The 21992-nt window shown below is 43.4% G+C and overlaps 1 protein-coding gene across 3 annotated transcripts in view; it reads left to right on the top strand.

Moving 5' to 3' along the window:
- SATB2 (SATB homeobox 2) overlaps positions 1-21992 on the top strand; it is a 166436-nt gene that overhangs the window by 89663 nt on the left and 54781 nt on the right. For all 3 annotated transcript variants that reach the window (XM_073306320.2, XM_073306321.2, XM_073306319.2), the window contains exon 7: positions 6396-6868. In XM_073306320.2, coding sequence (XP_073162421.1) covers positions 6396-6868 — 473 coding nt within the window. The remainder of the gene's footprint in view (positions 1-6395; positions 6869-21992) is intronic.

Genomic DNA, 21992 nt, shown 5'->3' with positions numbered 1-21992 from the left:
AACTCTAGACCAAGTTTGAAAATCCCCATATCTGTTGCTGGGACAGAGAGTGCAGCACTGCTGTATCCTGATCATCTGAATTTCAGATTACACAAAATGTATTTCTGTCACTGATTTATATTTATTCAGCACTCCAGTTACCTGATGTTTTTAGACGAGTCTCTTGGTAAATGACATGGGTGATCCATTTCCCCTGATGATTGCTAGCAAAATCCCCATATCTGTTGCTGGGACAGAGAGTGCAGCCCTGCTGTATCCTGATCATCTGAATTGCAGATTACACAAAATGTATTTCTGTCACTGACTTATATTTATTCAGCACTCCAGTTACCTGATGTTTTTAGACGAGTCTCTTGGTAAGTGACATGGGTGATCCATTTCCCCTGATGATTGCTAGCAATTGGACTCAGAAAGTGATCACCCACAGCACACATTGCACAATTGGTCAGGTATGGTTTGGGAGGTGCATCATCCATGGTAGATCACTGCCTAATTGTAGGGAAGATGCGTAACTACCAGGACAAACATTTCTCAGAATAATTTTACACTATCACAGGCATTTCTATACAGGACAAGAACACTGGTCCGTCTAGATTAGCTGTTTCTGTAAATTTATTCTGACAATGTTTATTCTTCTTCTTCATCTTCATTTTTATTCAGTCTGACTGGCATGTAGAGCTCCTCTCTGTATCATATGGACTTACAGTTAGCATATCCTGCCTGTGAACTAGACTGCACATAGTTATAAATACTGGATTCGAATGGCAGTGTGTCCTATTTAACCTGTAGAGTGGCACAAAAGAGATCTGTAAAAATAAGACACTCTGGGATAACCAGTTGGATTCCATGGGTTGTACGTTTATAGGGTGAACATTTGGCCTAGTATGTTTAAACAGAATTAAAAGAAACAAAGTTAGAGCCAATACACTGTGAAATCTATGGGAGACTTTCCATTATTCCAGTGGATCAAGCCCTTAGTGTGTGTGTGTGTGTGTGTGTGAGAGAGAGAGAGTCTCTGCATCTTTTGTAAATGTGCTGATGCATGTGGGAGCTCAGAAACTAACATTGTACGAGGGCTTGGCTGTGGTGGGTCGGTCCATAACATTAGTTCACCTTGTGCCCAGTTCACCTTGGCTGCTGGTTGCACAGAAGCCTGGTGTTAATTCAAATGCACAAATAATGAAGTGGGGGTGAGTGTGAGAGAGAGAACTAAACACTGCACAGTCAAGAACAGACAGACGTGTTCTCTGTTTGGTGTTTCCATTAGGCTAGGACAGAGAATCACCTTAATGCCTCTCCCTGTGCCCCAACCCCCATTATTACATATTTGCTATATAGCTGCTGTTGGGTCATTTGCATGTTATGAGCATGGAGGCAGAGAGAGATTGTAAAAGTTAAAACTTATTATCAAGGCTGGCTCATTCTGGTCATCTGCATTTTCTCTGAGCCTATCTATCCCAATCCTGCAAGAGCAAGTGGCCTGGCCAGAGAGCAGACGGTAAATGAAGGGCTTTAGTAGACACTGAAGATTAGATGTTGAATGAAAATGAGGCTCCTCAAGCTAGTCCCCTGTACTGAAGTGGCTAAGTGGGTTGTGATGAAAAGAAATAAGTAATTACAGTAATTATAGATGAAAAGATATGACGTTACCACTTTAAAGGCACCTCCTTTGTTCTGGAATGGTTTTGTTATTTTGAAAGAGTTGGCTTGTAATTATGAAGAGAAAGCAGCTGGGTAGCCTCTGGATGTGCCACGGTAGCACTGGCTCCTCTAGGCAGAGGGTGGTTCTGTGGCTTAATGTGTTGGCCTCGCAATAGTAGAGTCATGGGTTCAGATCCTGCTTCAGTGTTTGGTGATACCTAAACCTACATGACTGTGACTAATAAGGCATGACTGATCTTTATGGTTCAGAAGTATTGCAGGGCTTAATGTGGTGCACTAACAGACCAGTGTGTGGAAACTGGCCTAGTGCAGTCTATATAGTTGGCTGTCACGAGGACCAGAATCTTTGACTTTTCTGGTCATCAAATTGAATCAGGTTTTAAATTAAGAAATAGAACGAAGAAGAAAACCACCAAAACTCTCAAATGGTTCCACTGAAAAACAGCAACATGGCACCTGCTATCCTGTGATGGCGAGTTAAAATCACAATGGAAATAAAGCAATTCTGTCTATTCTTTTTCACAACCTCCTCCCCCTCCATTACAGTGGCTGTTTGTCGGAGATCTCAGACAAAGAGTTTGTAGCCCCCCATGGAATGGAAAGGCCAAGGATTGAATGGGCCTTGGAAGATGGTCTACCATTTCCTCCACAAAGGAGGCTTACCAGTGTCAGGGAGTAGTGTGTTGGTGGGGAAGCATGTTAAGCTTGCCCTGTTGCTCTCTGCACTATACCATTCTGCGAATGAATTGAGGAATTGGTACCTAGAGCTGGCAGTCAATTCCAGTGTCATTCATAAGTCCTAAATGCACCACAGGCTGTTTATGAGAATGTTTCTGTTGACAACCAAGTAAAAAAAAAATGGGGAAAAAAAGAGGGAACGCCCTCGCTCTTCCGCCTAAAAGCATCTGATTTAAATCTATTCATCTTTTTTCATTTGAATGGAAAGTCCTTTTTCATGCTATTATCTGCATCAGCTCCCAGACTGTCCAAGATGGATTCAGGTAGACAATACGGAGAGATGTGCTTTGGTTTGCTCTTCCTCCGAATCCAGGCATCTTCCTAGTAAAGCTGTAATACTTTGACACACATGGTAATCATTACAACAGGAGAAAGGAGCATAGAAAATGGACAGTTTGCTGCACTCAGTTAGGGGATCATGTTGGTCTGTGGTTGTTTTTGGTGTTTGGTGACTTTCTAGTTAATAAGAAATGAGGGACAGAGACGACAGTTGGTCAGGAGTTTTTTGACCAACTGTTTTTTCACCAGAAAATACTGATTTGTTGAAACTGAAACTTTTTGCAGAAACTTTTATCTATTTTGATGAAACTTTCCTCACGTTCCAGGACTGAGAGAGAGAGAGAGAGCAGCCTCCGCGCCCCAGAATAGCTAGTAACGCGCTTCTTAGGGCACTCACCTGGGATGACCCAGGTTCAGATTTGATTTGGAGCAAGGACTCCACTGCAGTGGCAATAATAATAATAATAATAATATATATATATTTAAAGGCTTGGTTTCATCCTGTTGCTGAACAAAAACAAAAGTCAAACATAGTTTTCGCGAAACTGAATCACTGTTTTCTGATCACCCCTAATGAAGACTTTCCTGGAGTGCTGTGTGAGCTGCTTTCTAAGCTCTGGCAATGCACCTTAGCACCTCCTGGGCACAGACACCTTAAATCTGGCTAACTGGTGTAATAAATTTGGAAGAGTGTAGGTCAGAAAGTATTGCATTTTTATTTACAAGGATTCTTTAGGGTAATGAGCTTCATAGCTGATATTGCATACTTGCTTATTTAAATAGTTAGCCAGTATGATATGGGGACAAAGGGCACAGGTACAAGACAATCTGAGAAGGACAAATACATGCTAGGATAAGACTGTGAGTGGAATGTGTGGAAATCAGACAGTGCAAATGGAGGATATCACTTACCTATATAAAACGTGAGGCTGTGTATTGATATGGCTGTGCAAGGGCATTCAGCTTCATGATTCATATGTTGTGCCCTCTGTATATTGCCTTCTTTTTCACGTTAATTGCCATGGGGCTGCTCTTTGTCTGAGGATTATACCATGCCACCATTTCTGCATTCTCACATTGACTTCACTGCCTGGGTTGGCCCTGCAGTGCCCCTACTGGCCACAGCTTGAGATGTGACATTGGGCAGGGAGGAAGGTCTCTGAGGTGGGACAGAGCATTCTCTTTTTCGAGTGCTTGACTGGCTGGTTGTTGCTCACCTATTCAGTGTCTAATGGATCACCCTATGTGGGGACTGCAAAGAATTTCCCTCTCAGTCAGATTGGCAATGACCTTTTTCACCTTCCTCTGCAGCATGTGGGTGCAGGTCACTTGCCAGGATTATCTGTGTATATCTCACTTAGTCATTTTCCTGCCATTGCAGGGGCCTCAGGACTGGTGCTCCTTGGGACCTCCTATTCTCTGCCTGTGGCATATTGTACTCTAGCCTCCTGTGCATTGTAATACTTTGCTCGAATTTTAGTTGGGTTTAGTAGACAGATGTTGGTGGATTGTGATACATGGGAGGTCAAACTGGATGGTCTGCTGGTCCCTTCTGGCTCTATGACTCTGTGAGAGCAACATGGCAGACAATATGGGTAGTATTGTTAGAAAGTGAGTCTGAGACCACAGTGTAGAGGGAGTTGGGTAATGCATATTTTTTCCATGCAACGTGATTGTTAATGGTGACTTTTTTATTATTAAGGCAGCTAAAGTGACTAGAATCTGGTTTGTTTATGGAGGACATGTGCATTACTGTACAGCATAAAATGATGAAAAAAGGAAACTGATAGTAAGGGGAAAAATACACCCAAGGAAACGAGTCAGATGATATGTCTGTATTCTTGTAATACCAGCTAGCACTGCAAAGGTTAACAACCTGGCAGCATTTTCATTTTAAACTTTACTTTTAAAGGGGTTTATAGCTTGGCACTTAAACCAGGTCTGAGTGGAAACTTGGCAAGTAAGGTTTAGCGCAGGAAAGTGAATTTTATTTGTTACTAAATGTTCAGAAATACTTGGTTACCTTTAAGGTTTTGGTATTCTTAGAAATTCACCAGATTCAGTGCCTTGTTCTTTTGCACTTCCCTAACTACAAAACTGCTTAGAGCTAAATTCAGCCCGCTTGAAACTGAGGTGAATTCCACTGGTGCCAATAGAATTGCTCTGAATTGACAGTGGTGTAAGTGAGGACTGAGCTTGACCTTTATTTTCTCTTCAACAAAAATACTTTGGGTGTTTGGTCTCTAGCAAATGCTAGGGTTATTTATTAATTTTTAAAATGGATTTGTGGAAGATTAATTCATGCTGGACAAGTGACTATTGCACAGGTTCAGTAATATCTAAAAAAGCTTTTGTAAATTATATGTATAGATCTGTATTAACATTGCTCACATTCCATAGTGCAAATTTGCATTAAGACAGATATGGAATCAGAGAATGATACAGTAGGACCTGGTCCTGCAAACTCTTACATGGATTGTCCTTGTGCTGTAATCCTAGTTCATTAATTGGGACTAGTCTCTTGGATAAGGGTAGGCAACACCTCGTCCATAGACTAGATTGTTGAAGAAAATTGAATGATGAAGTGTCTGTGCAATATGCTGCAATTACTGTAAAAAAGCTTGTGGTTTTATTTTCAAAATATTTTTTGTTTTGAGTGGAGTGGGTCAAATTTTTTTCATTGAAACATGTTGATTTGCAACCACAATGAAAAATTTGGCACACAATTCTCATTTTGGTTGAAATGGAATTTTTTGAAACACTGGAAACCGAAAACATTTCAGTAAAATTATTTAGTTTTTGATAAAAGAATTTTTTGTTTGTTTGCTGTTCAGAAACTGATTTTTTTTGACCAAAAGCTGCAAGGTTTTCAGGTTTTGGTTTTTCATAGAAAGATTAAATAAAAATGGAAGACATTTCCCACAAAAATAAATGGCATTGTTCATGCAGCTCTAGTATTTAGTACTCCGGTGAGATGCTGGATTGAGATCTCTAGGGTTTAAAATCCTATGTGTATGCCCAGAACTTTTCCACACTATCTCTATATAAGATAAACAAAAAATCTTCAAAGTATTGTGCAAACATTATCGATTACACAAGTTCTAATATTATTGTGACATCCATGAGATAAATCGTGGCTCATTATTTGCGGAAAACATTCCTGTGATGAGTCAATAATTTCTAGATATGTGATACTAGGTCCTAGAACCCTTTTAATCACATCATATATATAAATGCATCCAGACTGGCTATAGCTAAGTTTATTGAAAACTATGGCCTGGTATGTCAAGGTGAATTCATACAATCCTGGTCATTTTATTTGTGTGGGGTACAAGACTTTCATTTGCAGCTAGAGTCCTTGTGGTGGGACACTCTGTCCTTCATTTCTTAATAATTGCAAATTAATTTTTTTTAAAAAAAGGGGAGCTGCTGGCAGGTTTATAGGGAGGCGACTGTAAGCAGTGGCTGAAACACTGAAAAAAGATGTGTTGGTTCTTTTTGGCAGTGCATTTGCCTGTGTGTCTTTCCTGGAACCCTCATGTTTCTGCAAGTAAAGCTTGTAGAGGTGTGAATTAATAATTTCTCTGTCTGATACTTTAGCTGTAGCATTTTATTATAGGTACTAAAAATACAGTCACTTGTAATAACAGTTATAGTAACAGTCCTGCTGTAAATGCAAATCAAAATCACAATGAACTCATTTTTTCTTTTAACAGTGGAAAGAGTGGAAAGAGAAAACCTATCAGACTATTGTGTTCTGGGTCAGCGTCCCATGCACTTACCAAATATCAACCAGCTGGCAACCTTGGGAAAAACCAATGAACAATCTTCTCATGGCCAAGTTCACCACAGTACTCCAATCCGAAATCAAGTGCCAACATTGCAGCCAATCATGAGCCCTGGTCTCCTGTCTCCTCAGCTCAGTCCACAGCTGGTAAGGCAGCAGATAGCAATGGCCCACCTGATAAACCAACAGATTGCTGTAAGCCGGCTATTGGCTCACCAACACCCACAAGCTATCAACCAACAGTTCTTGAATCATCCACCCATCCCTAGAGCTGTCAAACCAGAGCCAACGAATTCATCAGTGGAAGTCTCTCCAGATATTTACCAGCAAGTCAGGGATGAGCTGAAGAGAGCCAGTGTGTCCCAAGCTGTCTTTGCAAGAGTGGCATTCAACCGCACCCAGGTATCAATTTTTATTCTATTAAATAAGAAGAGCAGAGGGGAAAAGGTCATAACTTTACGAGGTTGCATGGTTATTGCAAGTCATGACAAGAAACATACCAAGGAAATATCAGCTTCTCTTTTTCTAATCTCATCTTATTGTCATCACAGTTATAAATCTTTCAAAATTTTCAAGTTAGGTTGAATTTTCAAGTTAGATGGTCAGTCTTGGGTGCTATTAAAATTATTGCAAAGTGCAGCTTATATTCTGCGTAAAGTGATATGAATTTCACTTGCAGACGGGGAGTGCAACCCTCACTGCTAGGATACCACTTCATGATAAAATAATTCTGTGGGTCTAATTTTCTGCTGCTATATGGAGGGGTGCCCCCAGAAATTTTTCCCCTGGTTCTCACTGTCAATCTCGGTGGAGCCATGCCCGCTGCAGCTGCTTGCCCCATTGCCTGGCCTTCCTAGTCCGTGCCATGTTCAGGCCCTGCTTTCCAGCCTGATCCGTCCCCATCACTACCTGTCCTTGAGGAGGGGATATGTGCTGCTGGAAGTGAGGAGGTCTCCGGGGGGCGGAGGGGAAGCCAGTGCCAGAGCCGGCCCGACAGCAGTGGTGAGGAAGAGCCCCTCCACTGAGTGAGTGTTGTTGCCACCTGGTGCATGGGGGTCGCAGTGATGATCAGGGTTGGCCCCGCAGCCCCTCCTGAGTGGTGCTGCGGCCCTCATGCGTTGGGTTACAATGGCACTCACTCAGTTTTGACCCTGTGGCACCTCCATCACAACGGAGGGGCCGTGGGGCCTAACTTGAACAGCATTGTAATCCCCACACACCAGATCACAGTGCAACTCACTCAGTTTTGGCCCTGTGGTCCATCCATCATGACAGAGGGGTCATGGGGCCTAACCTAAGCAATGCTGGGACCCCTGTACACCAGCTCACAATGCCACTCACTCAATTTTGGCCCTGTCACCACTCGTCATGATGGAGGGCTGCAGGCCTAACCTGAATGGGCAGTGGGGTGGCCAAGGCTGCTCCTCCTTGCCCCTGCCCGTGGTATGCATCGTGCATAATGTGCGCACGACTGTGGGCACCATTGGATATGACCACTTTTGACTGTGTCTCTTGTTAATTGTGGGTGCGAAGCTAGGTTAGTCAGCCATAGGAAGAATCCATGCCAGTGCAGGGGATCCCCTGTTGGTGTCGGGCCAGCATAGCAGCTCCTATTTCTCATCTCTGCTTGTAGCTGGTGTCAGGAGCATGGCTGGGTGAAAGCACACATCGTTAGGATGATCCCACACCCTACTGACGTCTGGCTCCCTTCATGCCTTTTGCAGCCTGCTCATTTTACTGCAGATTTCAGACTGCTCCAGATGGTACTGGGGACTGGATTGATTCCCATCCAGATGAGATTCAGGACTCGGGGCTGAAAAGGGCAAGCTTTGTGCCTCCCCATGAGCTGCCCCATGTGGTCCGTGTGTGTGTGCGCATGTGCACACAGGCTATTTCATGATATGCATGGTATTTACAGTAACCAGTGTATGTACAAATTACAAATATCGACTAGTTGCAAAGGAGGTATCAGTAAAATATTGCTCCAGGGAACAAAAAGTGCTTGAGACCATGGCATTGGGCCATATGTACAATGAAAGGGAACAGTCTTTCTCTGAGGAGCAGTTCTTTAGTGCTGTTTCTTCCACAGCCAGCCAGAGTTTGGCATAGTATCCCGGTATTTTGATCTTTCTCTCAGTTCCTGCCTTGCCAGTTATTTCTTTTTGTCCCTCCTAGAGCTTCCCTAGCTTCATATCTGTCATTCCTCAAATCTGCCTCCCTTGTCTCTTCCGTGAACTCTTCTTCATTGTTGAAACCTTCCACAGCTGCCTCTGCCTGACTGGCAGGAAGAGGGACATTATGCCCCCTATCCCCTTCTGCCATCAGCCTTCTTGTTTGCCTTCTTGGGAGCCGGGGGAGTCTTTGGGCTGGCGTCAGACCTCATTTCCTTGCTGTAGCATCTGCCACTGATGCCGATATTGTGGTGTTTGTGGGGGCCCCAGAGCAGCAGAGGTGAGTGGGTGAGTCTGATGAAACTCTCAGAGCTGGCTTTCAATCCTGCAGATGAATAGCCACGAGGAGAGCCGTCTGCCATTTGCAGTAGACCATGTTTGATAGCATCACATTAATGGTCTCTTTCATTAATGTGCAAATAATGACAAGATAGTATCACGTGAGTGCAGAAAACCTTCTCACCTTTATGCTAGCACGTGGAATACCTGAATACATACATGTCCATGAAGGGCCTCCCATATACATTTATTCCATGCCAGTTGCCATTCACATACAAAACATGGATCTCCAACCTGTATTGTTTTGTAAAAGAACTGAAGGAGTGTAGTGATGACAGGATTCCATGTTTAAAAATACAGCACAAACTTTATGTAAATAGCCCATGTGAAGCTCTAGTTCAGCTTTGCAAACAAGACAAAACACGGACAAGTGTGTGTATTTGTATCACCCCTGTCTCCTGGATCTCCACCACAGATGTTCACTGACTTCCACACACTGCACAGTGCCTTTGTCGATTCTCCTGGAGTAATGATTTTCTTTGGCACAGCCATTTTGGAAATACCATGTTATGAGGGAACTAATTAAAGTATGGAGCACATTTTTATTACTTCCCTTCTGCCAATAAATTCATAAGATGGCTACACCCAGCAAAACATGCACTTTCAGTCAACATGACTTTGAGTTCTGGGGTTAGCCTTGAGGATATCAAATGAAAACTACATAGGAATGTCTGAGTATTTCCCTTTCAAAATGCTGCTTTTAATTTGGAAAAGCTTTTCATCCTTCTGGGATCATAACCTGTTGTATATAAAGCTCAGTATAATTAAGGTAGATGGTATTGACAGAATGACATATTTTGAACTTGAACAAGAGGTCAGCAGTAATACTGCCTCTGCTGATTCTACGACTCTCACTGAATGTGAGGCTGTGTTTTAGCAAGATTGTTGAAGCTGAATGGGAAGTATGCGGTAAACCAAAACCTGATTCACAAAATGTAAAGGTTCTCGTAGAGCTTTTAGATTAAATCGGCCATTTTGCTATATCATGTAAAGGGTGACCAGATTTTGACATTGTAAAAATCCTGAGCTATGCCTATGTGTCATCTATGGAGTGCTGCAATGTCAGATATCCAGAACAGCAACAGAAGGCAGACATATGAGATAGGCCAGTCAGGCCCTTTCCGAACAATTGCACAGTCTTTGCATATGCCCATATCATCTATTAACATCTGTGGTGGAGATCCTACCACAGTTTCCTGTGGGATCATTTGAAATCTGGAGTATTTCATCTGCAGAACATTTCTTCACTTTCTTGTGGTGACCTGGGATAGGTCCAGTGGATTTAAGACACTGGACTGGGAATTGGGAGACTTGGGTTCAAGTCCTAGCTTGATTGCCAGCCTGTTGTGTGACTTTGGGAAGTCACATCTGTTAAAATTTTCAAAAGCATCTAAGTAACTTAGGACCTCAAGTCTCACTGACTTCCAAGTTATTTTAGATTCTACTTTGTACGTTTTTGCTTTCTTTTTTCCTTAAAAAAAAGCATAATAACTAATATCTTGTGGGTACACTGTCTCCATGCATGTTTGTCATTCAAACCAGATGCCACCCTTCAAATCTGACCATGCATCTCTGCATTCCAGTACGAAACAAAACAAAAAAAGTGGCAGCTAAAGTCACACTTTTGCTTGGGTTATGGAAAATATCTCCAAAATTGTTTTAATGAATGAAAAGAAAATACTTGCCTTTTAAATATTGTGACAGGGTCTGGCCAGATGGCTACAGGAGAGTGATAGAAGGCAGATATATTAGCCCCAGGTTAAGCAGGTCCCTTTTCCCTAGGTAAGGTAACAGGCGCAGTTCCAGAACAAACAGGAACTTGCTGGAACCAATTAAGGCAGGCAGGCTAATTGGGACACCTGGAGCCAATTAAGAAGCTGCGAGATTCAATTAAGATAGGCAGGCTAATCAGGGCACCTGGTTTAAAAAGGACCTCACTTCAGTCAGTGAGGGGCATGCAAGGAGCAGGGAGTGAGAGGGCATGCTGTTGGAGGACTGAGGAGTACAAATGCTATCAGGCATTGGGAGGAAGGTCCTGTGGTGAGGATAAAGCAGGTGTTGGGAGGAGGCCACAAGGAAGTAGCTGGCACACAACTGTTACACGAAACACTGCAGACAGCTGTGATCCACAGGGCCCTGGGCTGGAATCTGGAGCAGAGGGTGGTCCCGGGTTGCCCATATCCCCCTTCCCCCTATTGGATATAAGAGGAGTTGACCTGTACTGTGGGTCCCACCTGAGGGAAAGGTCCCTGGCCTATCCCCTGACCCACTAAGTGGATCAGCAGAGACTGTGGGGATTGTTATCCTTCCTTTTCTCCATGCTGGCCAGTGATGAGGTTAGCTGAGTGAACGGCAGGTTTGAGCCACAAGCAAGGGCTGCCGTGAATCTCTGAGGCGAGCAAATCCACCAATAAGCACAGGACCCACCAAGGCCGAGGAGGAACTTTGTCACAATATCCATAATTATAAAAGATATTGAATGTTAAACACCTCAGAGGATACTGGATATAATAACGTTATGACATTTCTCCTCTTATATATCACTTTGCATCTGTATGACAAACTAGCCCAATGGCAGGGTCAGTTTGTTCTCAGAGTTACAACCTGGCCTACTGCTATTCGGTATGGTCACCATTTTTCTGTGTGCAGACTCAATTGCTGGTTCCCATGTGCTTCCAAGCAAACCAAGTCTAGTCACTGCTTTTAGATCTGTGGCTCTACAGGGCACGGTCCCAGGCTTGGACCTCTTGTCTGGAACCATTCTTTAGGAGATGTGGTGTTACCACCCAAATACCCTCAACCCCCACTTCTCCCCCAAATCCCCCCAAAACACTGTTCCATGGGGTCATGACAGCAGATGAGAGACAATCGGAGTTGATGGCTCCAGATTACAGTCTTGATGTCTTCTCAGTAATACTCTTCAAAGGAGGCATCAACCACCTTTCCTTGGCAGGGCTCTGTCTGGAATATTGTACAATATGCTGCCCTCAGGCAAGTTTCAACTTGATGTTAGCACAGAGAGCAGAATGGAGTTCATAATTTGATGCAGACGCATCCTACCCTGTCACACTTAGACGTGCATGCTCAGCTCCCGTTGAGGTCTATTTTCAGGTCGCATTAGCATTTTGAGACTTTTTGTTTTAAATGTCTGTCTTCCTCAGATGAACTCACAAATGGATATTATACAAATGGCACATTTTACATAAAGAAAAATTAAATTTCATGCTTGACTTACAGTCACCCGGATGCTAACGTCCTGTGTTACACAATCCATAACAACTGTCCCAAAAGAGACAAGTCTTTAACATCCATTAAAAAAATTACTATAATTTCAGCCTGAGTGTGTTAGAGTGCAAGACCGTAACATTAAGAAGGCCACGAGGCGTTGGAATTAGTGCAGCAGATCACTAGGGTATGCCTACACAGCCCGCGGCAGTGAACCTCCCAGTCCAGGTCGACACACTCAGGTTCACAGGGCTCACGCTACACCCTAAAAATAGCTGTGTAGACGTTGCAGCTTGAGCACTGGCACCTGGGGGGGTGGGGCCGGGTGGACTGGGCTTCGGAGCTCCAGCTCCAGCCCAAGCCACAGCTTAAAAGCACTGTCTGTGCAGCTTTTTTTAGCATGGTCGCTTGAACCCTGCGAGCCTGAGTCTGTTGACCTGGGCTCGGAGGCTCGTGATCACAGGCTTCCTCAGTCTGTGTAGACATACTCTAGGGCACGTTATTTTAACAGGAGTATCTTGCCACATTTTGGTGCCTCTCTCTCCTTTGCTTTTAATTCTAAATAAAAATTTCTTAGCTCTGTCTTTTTGTTTTCCCATTGGCCAGAGACCAATGTCTCAAGTAATACTCAGCCACCAGGTGAAAAGGTAGGAGAGGGGTTCAGATAGGACCTGACTCACTAGTGGTGCACAAGACTTATCCGTGGACATTCTCAAAGGCTCAATAAACACCACAAAAAGAAAATAAGACAGAGGCTGGGTCCTCACCTCTTGTCACCCTGCCCCCCACTGCGCCTCCCAAGGCTGGTGTGCTAAGGCAGAGCAGACCCAGCCCACTGGCATGGCAAATAGTGAAGTGTTCAGATTTGTTACATTTTACAAGGATCCTTGACCTTAAAAACTAAAGGTTTTTGTAGCAATTTTTCTATGTACATTAAAATCCTTGTACCAACTAGCTAATAACTGTATTAATCACCAAATCACGGTCCAGTGTGTAATCTTTCTACAGGGTGGTTATGTGCCGTACATTAACCTATAATTAAGGATAGCTTCATAAAATATGTACCGTGAAGCTTGTTTAATAGATAAACTATTCTCTAATTTATTTTAAAGTCCAATGACCTACATACTCAGATGCTGAAAAACCCCTCTTACTAACATCATTTCTCCCCTGAGACCTTCCATCTGAGCAAATCTGTTAAATGAAGTAGGGGAAGCTTTGATCCAAACTAGGCTAAATCCATTGGAACAAATGCCTAACAAATGCGTATGTGTGTGTGTGGGAGGGAGAAGGTCAGAAAAGGAAGTCAGAGGTAAAGTCACGTGATTCAAGTAACTTCTGAGGCTTCTCCTAAAACTTTAAAGTTCGCAGCTTGTTTGAGACAGCAATATTTGCTTAAGCCTCTGGCTATGTTATAATCTGCATACCAGGCAGAACACTCCTCTGCAGCCCTCACCATAGATCTTTATTGCAAATTCTGCATTTGTCTGAGCGCCCAGAGCACCCACTGAGGTTGATGAAAGTTTTGCATGTGACGGCGGGCAGAATAAGCAATAGTTATCCATACTGTGGATAAGAAATCTGCAGTGAATATTTAGCAGCAACAATTTGTTCATTCTACGTTGCTCATGAGGGGAATAATTTTTAATTGGATTGAAAGATCTGAAATTAGTGTATTTAGCAAGTTTATTCTGAAACAACGTGCATCAGATACCCTCAGAAAGTGTGATTTGCTCTGATTTCTGGTTAATTCCTTCGGCTAATTACTGTGCATTCTTTTGTTTTATCTTTATTGAGTCACAGTAGTAGTTTGAACACACCGTATTATATCATTCTGAGGATCATTATCGAGTACTCACTAGAACCAGGATGGTGCTCTGAGGCCCACAGAGAGAAAATAATAATTATTACTAGTTTTAATTATAGTCTGGAATTCCAGCAAGTCGGGAGTTCCCGTATAAGCTTCAAAATACTTAATTTGGTTGTGCACAAAACAATGTTTTTCAAAGCCCTTCTTACCTCTAAACCAGTTAGCCGTGATGGGAGCTCTGGGTGAACATTGGGAAGAGATTCCCGCCCCCCCCCCCCACAAGGATGTACACAGCCGTAGCCTCCTCTGAGATTGCTGCTGATATTGTAGTTCATAACTAGGGCTCTCCCAAATTCACGGCCATGAAAAACGTGTCACAGACCATGACGTCTGGTCTTCCCCTTTGAAATATGGTCTTTTGTGTGCTTTTACCCTATACTATACCGATTTCAGGGCCGAGACCAGTGTTTCTCAAATTGGGGGGTTCTGACCCAAAAGGGAGTGCAGGGAGGTCACAAGGTTATTTTAGGGGGGGTACGGTATTGCCACCCTCACTTCTGCACTGCCTTCAGAGCTGGGTGGCTGGAGAGTGGGGGTTCTGCTGACTGAGGGCCCAGCTCTGCCGTCAGCAGCGCAGAAGTAAGGGTGGCAATACCATACCAGGCCATCCTTACTTCTGCGCTGCTGCTGGTGGCGGTTCTGCCTTCAGAGCTGGGATCCTGGCCAGAAGCCGCCGCTCTCCAGCTGCCCAGCTCTGAAGGCAGTCTTGCTGCGGCAGGGCTCCCTTTGCAGTATAACCGTACCCTGAGAGATTCATTTTAGCAAAGGACTGTGGGTACATAATATGACTTTGTTTTAATTTGCAGACATTGGGGTCTATATGCAGTAATTCATATTAGCATAACAGGAAGTTTCAGGTGCACACAGAGATGAGAAACCACAATGGGCCCCTATAGCACTTAGCTACCTTCCTTCCCCCTCACCCCCGCCTCCTATCCCCTCAGCAAAATACCCACATGTCCTAGGGGCCACACAGGATAAGTGGAGGGAGGATCTAGGCTGTGGAGAAAAGGTATTCTTGCTGTTAAGGCACTGGACTATGATTCAGGAGACATGAGTTCAGTTCCTGGCTGTGCTACGGACATCCTGGGTGGGTCACTTAGTCTCCCTGTGACTCAGTTTTCCATCTGTAAAGTGGGGATAATAGGACAGCTCTACCTCACCAGGTGGGTGTGAAGTACAGTTTGTTAGTTGCTCGAAGCAATGGGCCCCCTCTGTGTATCTAAATTGATAGCATTCTGCTTAGTGTGGCTATTCCCCCTAGGTAAAGGCAATACTGTTCCATGTTTTGCTATTCTGCCAGGCCTGGTAGGGGCGGGGCTACAGGTTAGCTCAGAGAGGAATAGTCATCCTTCTACTCAGCTCCCTGGAATCTCTGGCCTGAGTTCCCTTTCAGAGCTCTGCTGTCTTCTTGGCTAGCTGGCCCAGAGGAGTTAGGAATGTGCAGACACTGTCTTCACTACCTGTTGTTCACAGGAGTGGTCTTGGGGACTTCAGTGGGACTAGTGCGATGAGTCACATGTTCCAGTCTGGCCTATAGTGCTTTACATCTTAAATGCTGTGTATGTTGTACATACTAACTAATTCAAATCAGTGCCCTAACGGCAAAAGGCTCTCGGTGTCTCATCACCATCCCCAAGCTATGCAGGCATCCCGAATATCTGTATTTTAAAATAGGAAAAGCATATGAATAAGCATGTTTACATTAAACCAAACTGTAAGTAGAAAGTTGCTATAAAAATACTTTATTCATGGTAGATCTTGCATTTTTTCCTTGCTTGTTTTAAAAGACTTCAGTATTTCAGATTTTGGTGGTTATTTACAGCCATGAAAATCCTTTAGAAAATAAACAAGGAAGGGTTGATAAATGGTGAAAATCCATCATTTATTTACTTCTTGGAGACCTGGGTTTAAATGGGCACCGGGTTTAGCTGCTGCCATGAATGAAGTTGTTAAATGTGGGGCAGATGCCACTCATAGACATAGCTGTAGCTGTGGGGTGTGTTTGTATGTGTGTGTTTTTAAAGCCATAGCCTTCTAAAGGGTCAAAGGTGAACGAGAGGCTTCAAAAGGCTTTCTGCAGAAGACCGAGAAGAGCAGAATGCCCCTTGGAATGCGCTGGGAGAGCAAAGACTTAGAAAGGATGGTGAGGGGCACTATAGAAACCCCAGACAAAGGCACTCTTATCCCAGAATAAGGGTATCTACAAGGAGTTATTCCAGAAGATCTATGCCACTTCAGATTTACATCCTACCTTAATCTGGCATAGTTGTCAGGTGGAGACGTGCCCTAAAACAGGTGGGTGAGCTCCCTTCAGGGCTGGTCTGAGGTTGCCAGTTGTTGTGGAAGGTGAGGCTGAGCCATGGCTAGCCGCTCTCCTTTTGAGATGTGTAGCCCCACTGGTGATGCTATGACCTCATACCTTGTGTGTAAGGAGCACGCTTAGATTCTGGCTCTTCTCAGGGCAGAGAGTTCCTTGCACCTTCTTCCTTAGCCCCCGTTGCAAATTCATGCTGATTCACTCAGTCTGAAGTTTCTGCAAAGTTGGTATTCAAATCTCAATCAAAATGTTTTGCCAGAACCTAGTGTAGCAGGCTGAAGGCTGATAATGCATTTAGAAATGTACCGGCACAGAATGTAACAACCATGAGAGGGAGACACTTTTAAAAGACACTTTTGGATGAATAAATTATCCTTTCATTCTCTGGAAAGTTTCCAGACAATTTCAGTTTTGCTGTAGTGATCCCTAAAGGTTAGAACTTCACTTGCGAGGGAGTCCCCAGATGACCAACAGGCAGCTTGACTCCAGAACTGAGGTCTCTGTGGTCAGCATAAGCAGAATAAACACAATTCATCCCCGTTCTTTAATGTCCCTTTCCGTGCAGCAAAGGCATGATGGAGAATCTGGAGTTCTAACCGGGAAAGCTGCCGGTGCTGTAAACAAAAGATCAGCTCCATATTACAGGATCCAGCAGACTCAGTTAGTAGACTAGTGAACTGTTGTTCTCTTTGCTCAAGGGACCCCCGATGGACTGAAAAGCCTATAGACCAAACAAATGTATTCTGTTTTGAGTCTTTTTTTTTTTTTTAAAGGCATCTTTTTTGCCAATGTTTTGACACAGTAGCCAAAGTTAATAAAATTTTTGGGCGAGTGGCCAGTGCTTGTTTTACTGAACAGCTGCAGAAACTGGGAATATCAGTGAACCTGAGGCTTTTTGAATGAAACAGTCATGGTGCCAGATACAAAGAGAGCTGGCAAAAAAAAAAAAAAAAAAAGCAGCAAGCATCTTCAGTGCTGAAGAGGCCACTTTTAACTCTCTTCCCAAAGAACAACCTCGTCCCCTGTTTCTTTTTAAAACTCTTTAGCTGTGAATGGGAATAATCAGTGTTCTAATTTGAAGATTTGACTTGGCTAGCTCAGCTAGTAGCTGATTGGCTATTGCTTGAAGATAGTTTTGGGCAAAAGGGATCTAGAGTATAGAAGGAGTGGAATTCCATTTCATTGAACTTGGGTGTAATGAAACTCCATTTGGAATGAAATAAAAGGAAAAGGCCCAGGTAGTTTCAATGCATTGTGTTGTGCAGAGTGCAAAGTGATTAAGGCATTGGGTTGTGACTCAGAGACCTGGGGTCAGTTCCTAGCTCTGCAACAGACTCCTTGTGTGACCTTGGGCAAGTCCCAATCTCTCTGCCTTGTTTTCCTATCTGGAAAATGAAGCAGCCTCACAGGGGTCAGGAAGGTATTTTATTCCTGTCTCTGAGGAGCTGAGATACCACAGTAATGGTGCATAGGGTAAGAAAGTTCCAGTTATACCAAATCTCCATTTATACTGAAGAGCTTTGAACGGAAAAAATAGCATCGGTATGGGTCTAATTCTGTTCTCATTAGACTGAATTGGCAAAATTCCAGTTGACTTAAATGGCAGCAAAATCGAGGTCTCTGGTTTGAAATATATTTTGTCAAAATAACTTCCATGTATAGCTGCCTGAGAGTCAAATCCTGTCCACTTTCACTTGTGAGTGTCTTTGCCTTGACTTAAGTGGGAGGAAGACTAGCAGCATTTAATCCTCTGGTTGGTATCTGTTTAGACCTTCATACCACACTCATCACTGTGGTGTCTGCACCGTTCTACGTAGACTTTCAATTAGGAAAGGCCTGTTTTTGTTTGTTTGCAAAGAAAACTCTCTCTCATTGCCTGAAACCTTTTCATGCTGCCTGCTTGTTTTAGTCTTGTGTGTAATGTGGCACAAGCCGCGTTTTGTTGTATGCACAGGAAAGAAGGCAGTCTGTAAGGGAAATGCTTAAATTAATAAATTGCAGATTTTTGGTACATGGGATATTTGTTCCAACAGTGGGTTTTACAGTACCCAAATTTTCAGTTTCAATTAACTTAATTGTATTCAATAGGCTGGATGAAAAGATCTTAAGTAGTATGTGAGTCAGGCTTTCAGAATGTGTTCTGCAGGAGGCTGCTCCTGCCTACTCAGCTGATACACAGGATTTCTGATCCTTGGAAACAAATGCACAGATATACAAAGTATGTGCTATGTCTTGCTCCCTTTCTGGGTTTTTTTTTTCTTGTATGTCATATAAATGGCACGGCATTTGCAGATATTCTCTCTTTTTTTTTCTTCTGCCTCCTTTTCCCCCAGCTCCAACATGCAGATCCCCATGCACACACACACTGTCTTCCCTAATAAAAAGAGCTGCCATAATAAAAAAGAGGCTTTATTAAACTAGTGTAATAACACCATTTGCTTGAGAATTTAAACATTTCATTTTAATAATAAAAATCAAATTGACATTATTGCCCCCTGAATGTGTTGTATTCAAATCAGACTAAATGCCGTCACTTCATGCCTAAGCAGACATCTCTTGAGATGTCTGTATTTATAGCATTAGTTAAATGAGTGTTAAGAATCAGACTTGTATCAGGACTACAGGTAGTGAATCTGGGAATCAAGTTTTAAAAAAATGAGGAGCTGATGGGATGTATTCCACGGCTCTGGTAGGTCAGGGGCCAACTGTGCTCTCAGTTATATTGGTATAAATCCAGATTAACTCCTTTGCAGCAATGGATTCAGTTCATTTGAATTTACAACTGTGTGAGATCAGAATTTGTCCCATTGGAAGTTACAAGGATTGTTCAAGTGGCAGGGCATACATGTAACATTGCATTTTCTCAGCTATGAATGGATGAACCTTAGTGCTGCTTGGTTTGCAGAAGCGCTCAAAACTTCCATTGACTATCCCAACTTCTTCGATCTGCAAAATTGAACTGGAAGAATTGCCAGGGTACAGAGATGTCAAAAAAAGGAAAATAATGAAAATGGCCTTAGGTCCTCAGAATCCTGATAATCCATAAGGAACATCTTCAGTACACACTATTGCACAGATATTTTTGTCATTTGTTGGATGCTTGTAGGCTAAGAATTGTCTTTTCAAAACCATTCAAAGTATCCCATTCATATAACACCCTTGTTAATGGTCTGTTCGGCACAGCTGCCAATAATATAAGTAAAAAGAAAAGGAGTACTTGTGGCACCTTAGAGACTAACCAATTTATTAGAGCATAAGCTTTCGTGAGCTACAGCTCACTTCCTCAGATGCATATCGTGGAAACTGCAGCAGGCTTTATATATACACAGAGAATATGAAACAATACCTATTTCCACCCCACTGTCCTGCTGGTAATAGCTTATCTAAAGTGATCATCAGGTGGGCCATTTCCAGCACAAATCCAGGTTTTCTCACCCTCCACCCCCCCACACAAATTCACTCTCCTGCTGGTGATAGCCCATCCAAAGTGACAACTCTTTACACAATGTGCATGACAATCAAGTTGGGCTATTTCCCCTGGGCGCCCCATCATCTCAGGCATTGGCACCCTGACAGCAGGATTGTCTGGCTATGTAGACTCCCTCCTCAGGCCCTACGCTACCAGCACTCCCAGCTACCTTCGAGACACCACTGACTTCCTGAGGAAACTTCAATCCATCGGTGATCTTCCTGATAACACCATCCTGGCCACTATGGATGTAGAAGCTCTCTACACCAACATTCCACACAAAGATGGACTACAAGCCGTCAAGAACACTATCCCCGATACTGTCACGGCTAACCTGGTGGCTGAACTTTGTGACTTTGTCCTTACCCATAACTACTTCACATTTGGGGACAATGTATACCTTCAGATCAGCGGCACTGCTATGGGTACCCGAATGGCCCCACAGTATGCCAACATTTTTATGGCTGATTTAGAACAACACTTCCTCAGCTCTCGTCCCCTAAAGCCCCTACTCTACTTGCACTATATTGATGACATCTTCATCATCTGGACCCATGGAAAAGAAGCCCTTGAGGAATTCCACCATGATTTCAACAATTTCCATCCCACCACCAACCTCAGCCTGGTCCAGTCCACACAAGAGATCCACTTCCTGGACACTACAGTGCTAATAAACAATGGTCACATAAACACCACCCTATACCGGAAACCTACTGACCGCTATTCCTACCTGCATGCCTCCAGCTTTCACCCTGACCACACCACACGATCCATCGTCTACAGCCAAGCTCTGCGATACAACCGCATTTGCTCCAACCCCTCAGACAGAGACAAACACCTACAAGATCTCTGTCAAGCTTTCTTACAACTACAATACCCACCTGCAGAAGTAAAGAAACAGATTGATAGAGCCAGAAGAGTTCCCAGAAGTTACCTACTACAGGACAGGCCTAACAAAGAAAATAACAGAACGCCACTAGCCGTCACCTTCAGCCCCCAACTAAAACCCCTCCAACGCATTATTAAGGATCTACAACCTATCCTAAAGGATGACCCAACACTCTCACAAATCTTGGGAGACAGGCCAGTCCTTGCCTACAGACAGCCCCGCAACCTGAAGCAAATACTCACCAACAACCACATACCACACAACAGAACCACTAACCCAGGAACTTATCCTTGCAACAAAGCCCGTTGCCAATTGTGCCCACATATCTATTCAGGGGACACCATCACAGGGCCTAATAACATCAGCCACACTATCAGAGGCTCGTTCACCTGCACATCCACCAATGTGATATATGCCATCATGTGCCAGCAATGCCCCTCTGCCATGTACATTGGTCAAACTGGACAGTCTCTACGTAAAAGAATAAATGGACACAAATCAGATGTCAAGAATTATAACATTCATAAACCAGTCGGAGAACACTTCAATCTCTCTGGTCACGCGATCACAGACATGAAGGTCGCTATCTTAAAACAAAAAAACTTCAAATCCAGACTCCAGCGAGAAACTGCTGAATTGGAATTCATTTGCAAATTGGATACTATTAATTTAGACTTAAATAGAGACTTGGAGTGGCTAAGTCATTATGCAAGGTAGCCTGTTTCCTCTTGTTTTTTCCTCCCCCCCTCCCCCCCCAGATGTTCTGGTTTAACTTGGATTTCAACTTGAAGAGTGGTCAGTTTGGATGAGCTATTACCAGCAGGAGAGTGAGTTTGTGTGTGTATGGGGGTGGGGGGGATGTGAGAAAACCTGGATTTGTGCAGGAAATAGCCCAACTTGATTGTCATGCACATTGTGTAAAGAGTTGTCACTTTGGATGGGCTATCACCAGCAGGAGAGTGAATTTGTATGGGGGGGTGGAGGGTGAGAAAACCTGGATTTGTGCTGGAAATGGCCCACCTGATGATCACTTTAGATAAGCTATTACCAGCAGGACAGTGGGGTGGGAATAGGTATTGTTTCATATTCTCTGTGTATATATAAAGCCTGCTGCAGTTTCCACGATATGCATCTGAGGAAGTGAGCTGTAGCTCACGAAAGCTTATGCTCTAATAAATTGGTTAGTCTCTAAGGTGCCACAAGTACTCCTTTTCTTTTTGCGAATACAGACTAACACGGCTGT

This window comes from Lepidochelys kempii, chromosome 11 (assembly GCF_965140285.1).
Source record: "Lepidochelys kempii isolate rLepKem1 chromosome 11, rLepKem1.hap1, whole genome shotgun sequence".
NCBI lineage: Eukaryota > Metazoa > Chordata > Testudines > Cheloniidae > Lepidochelys > Lepidochelys kempii.
Note: the sequence above shows the minus strand (reverse complement) of the source record. Positions and strands in the feature narration are given on the sequence as shown.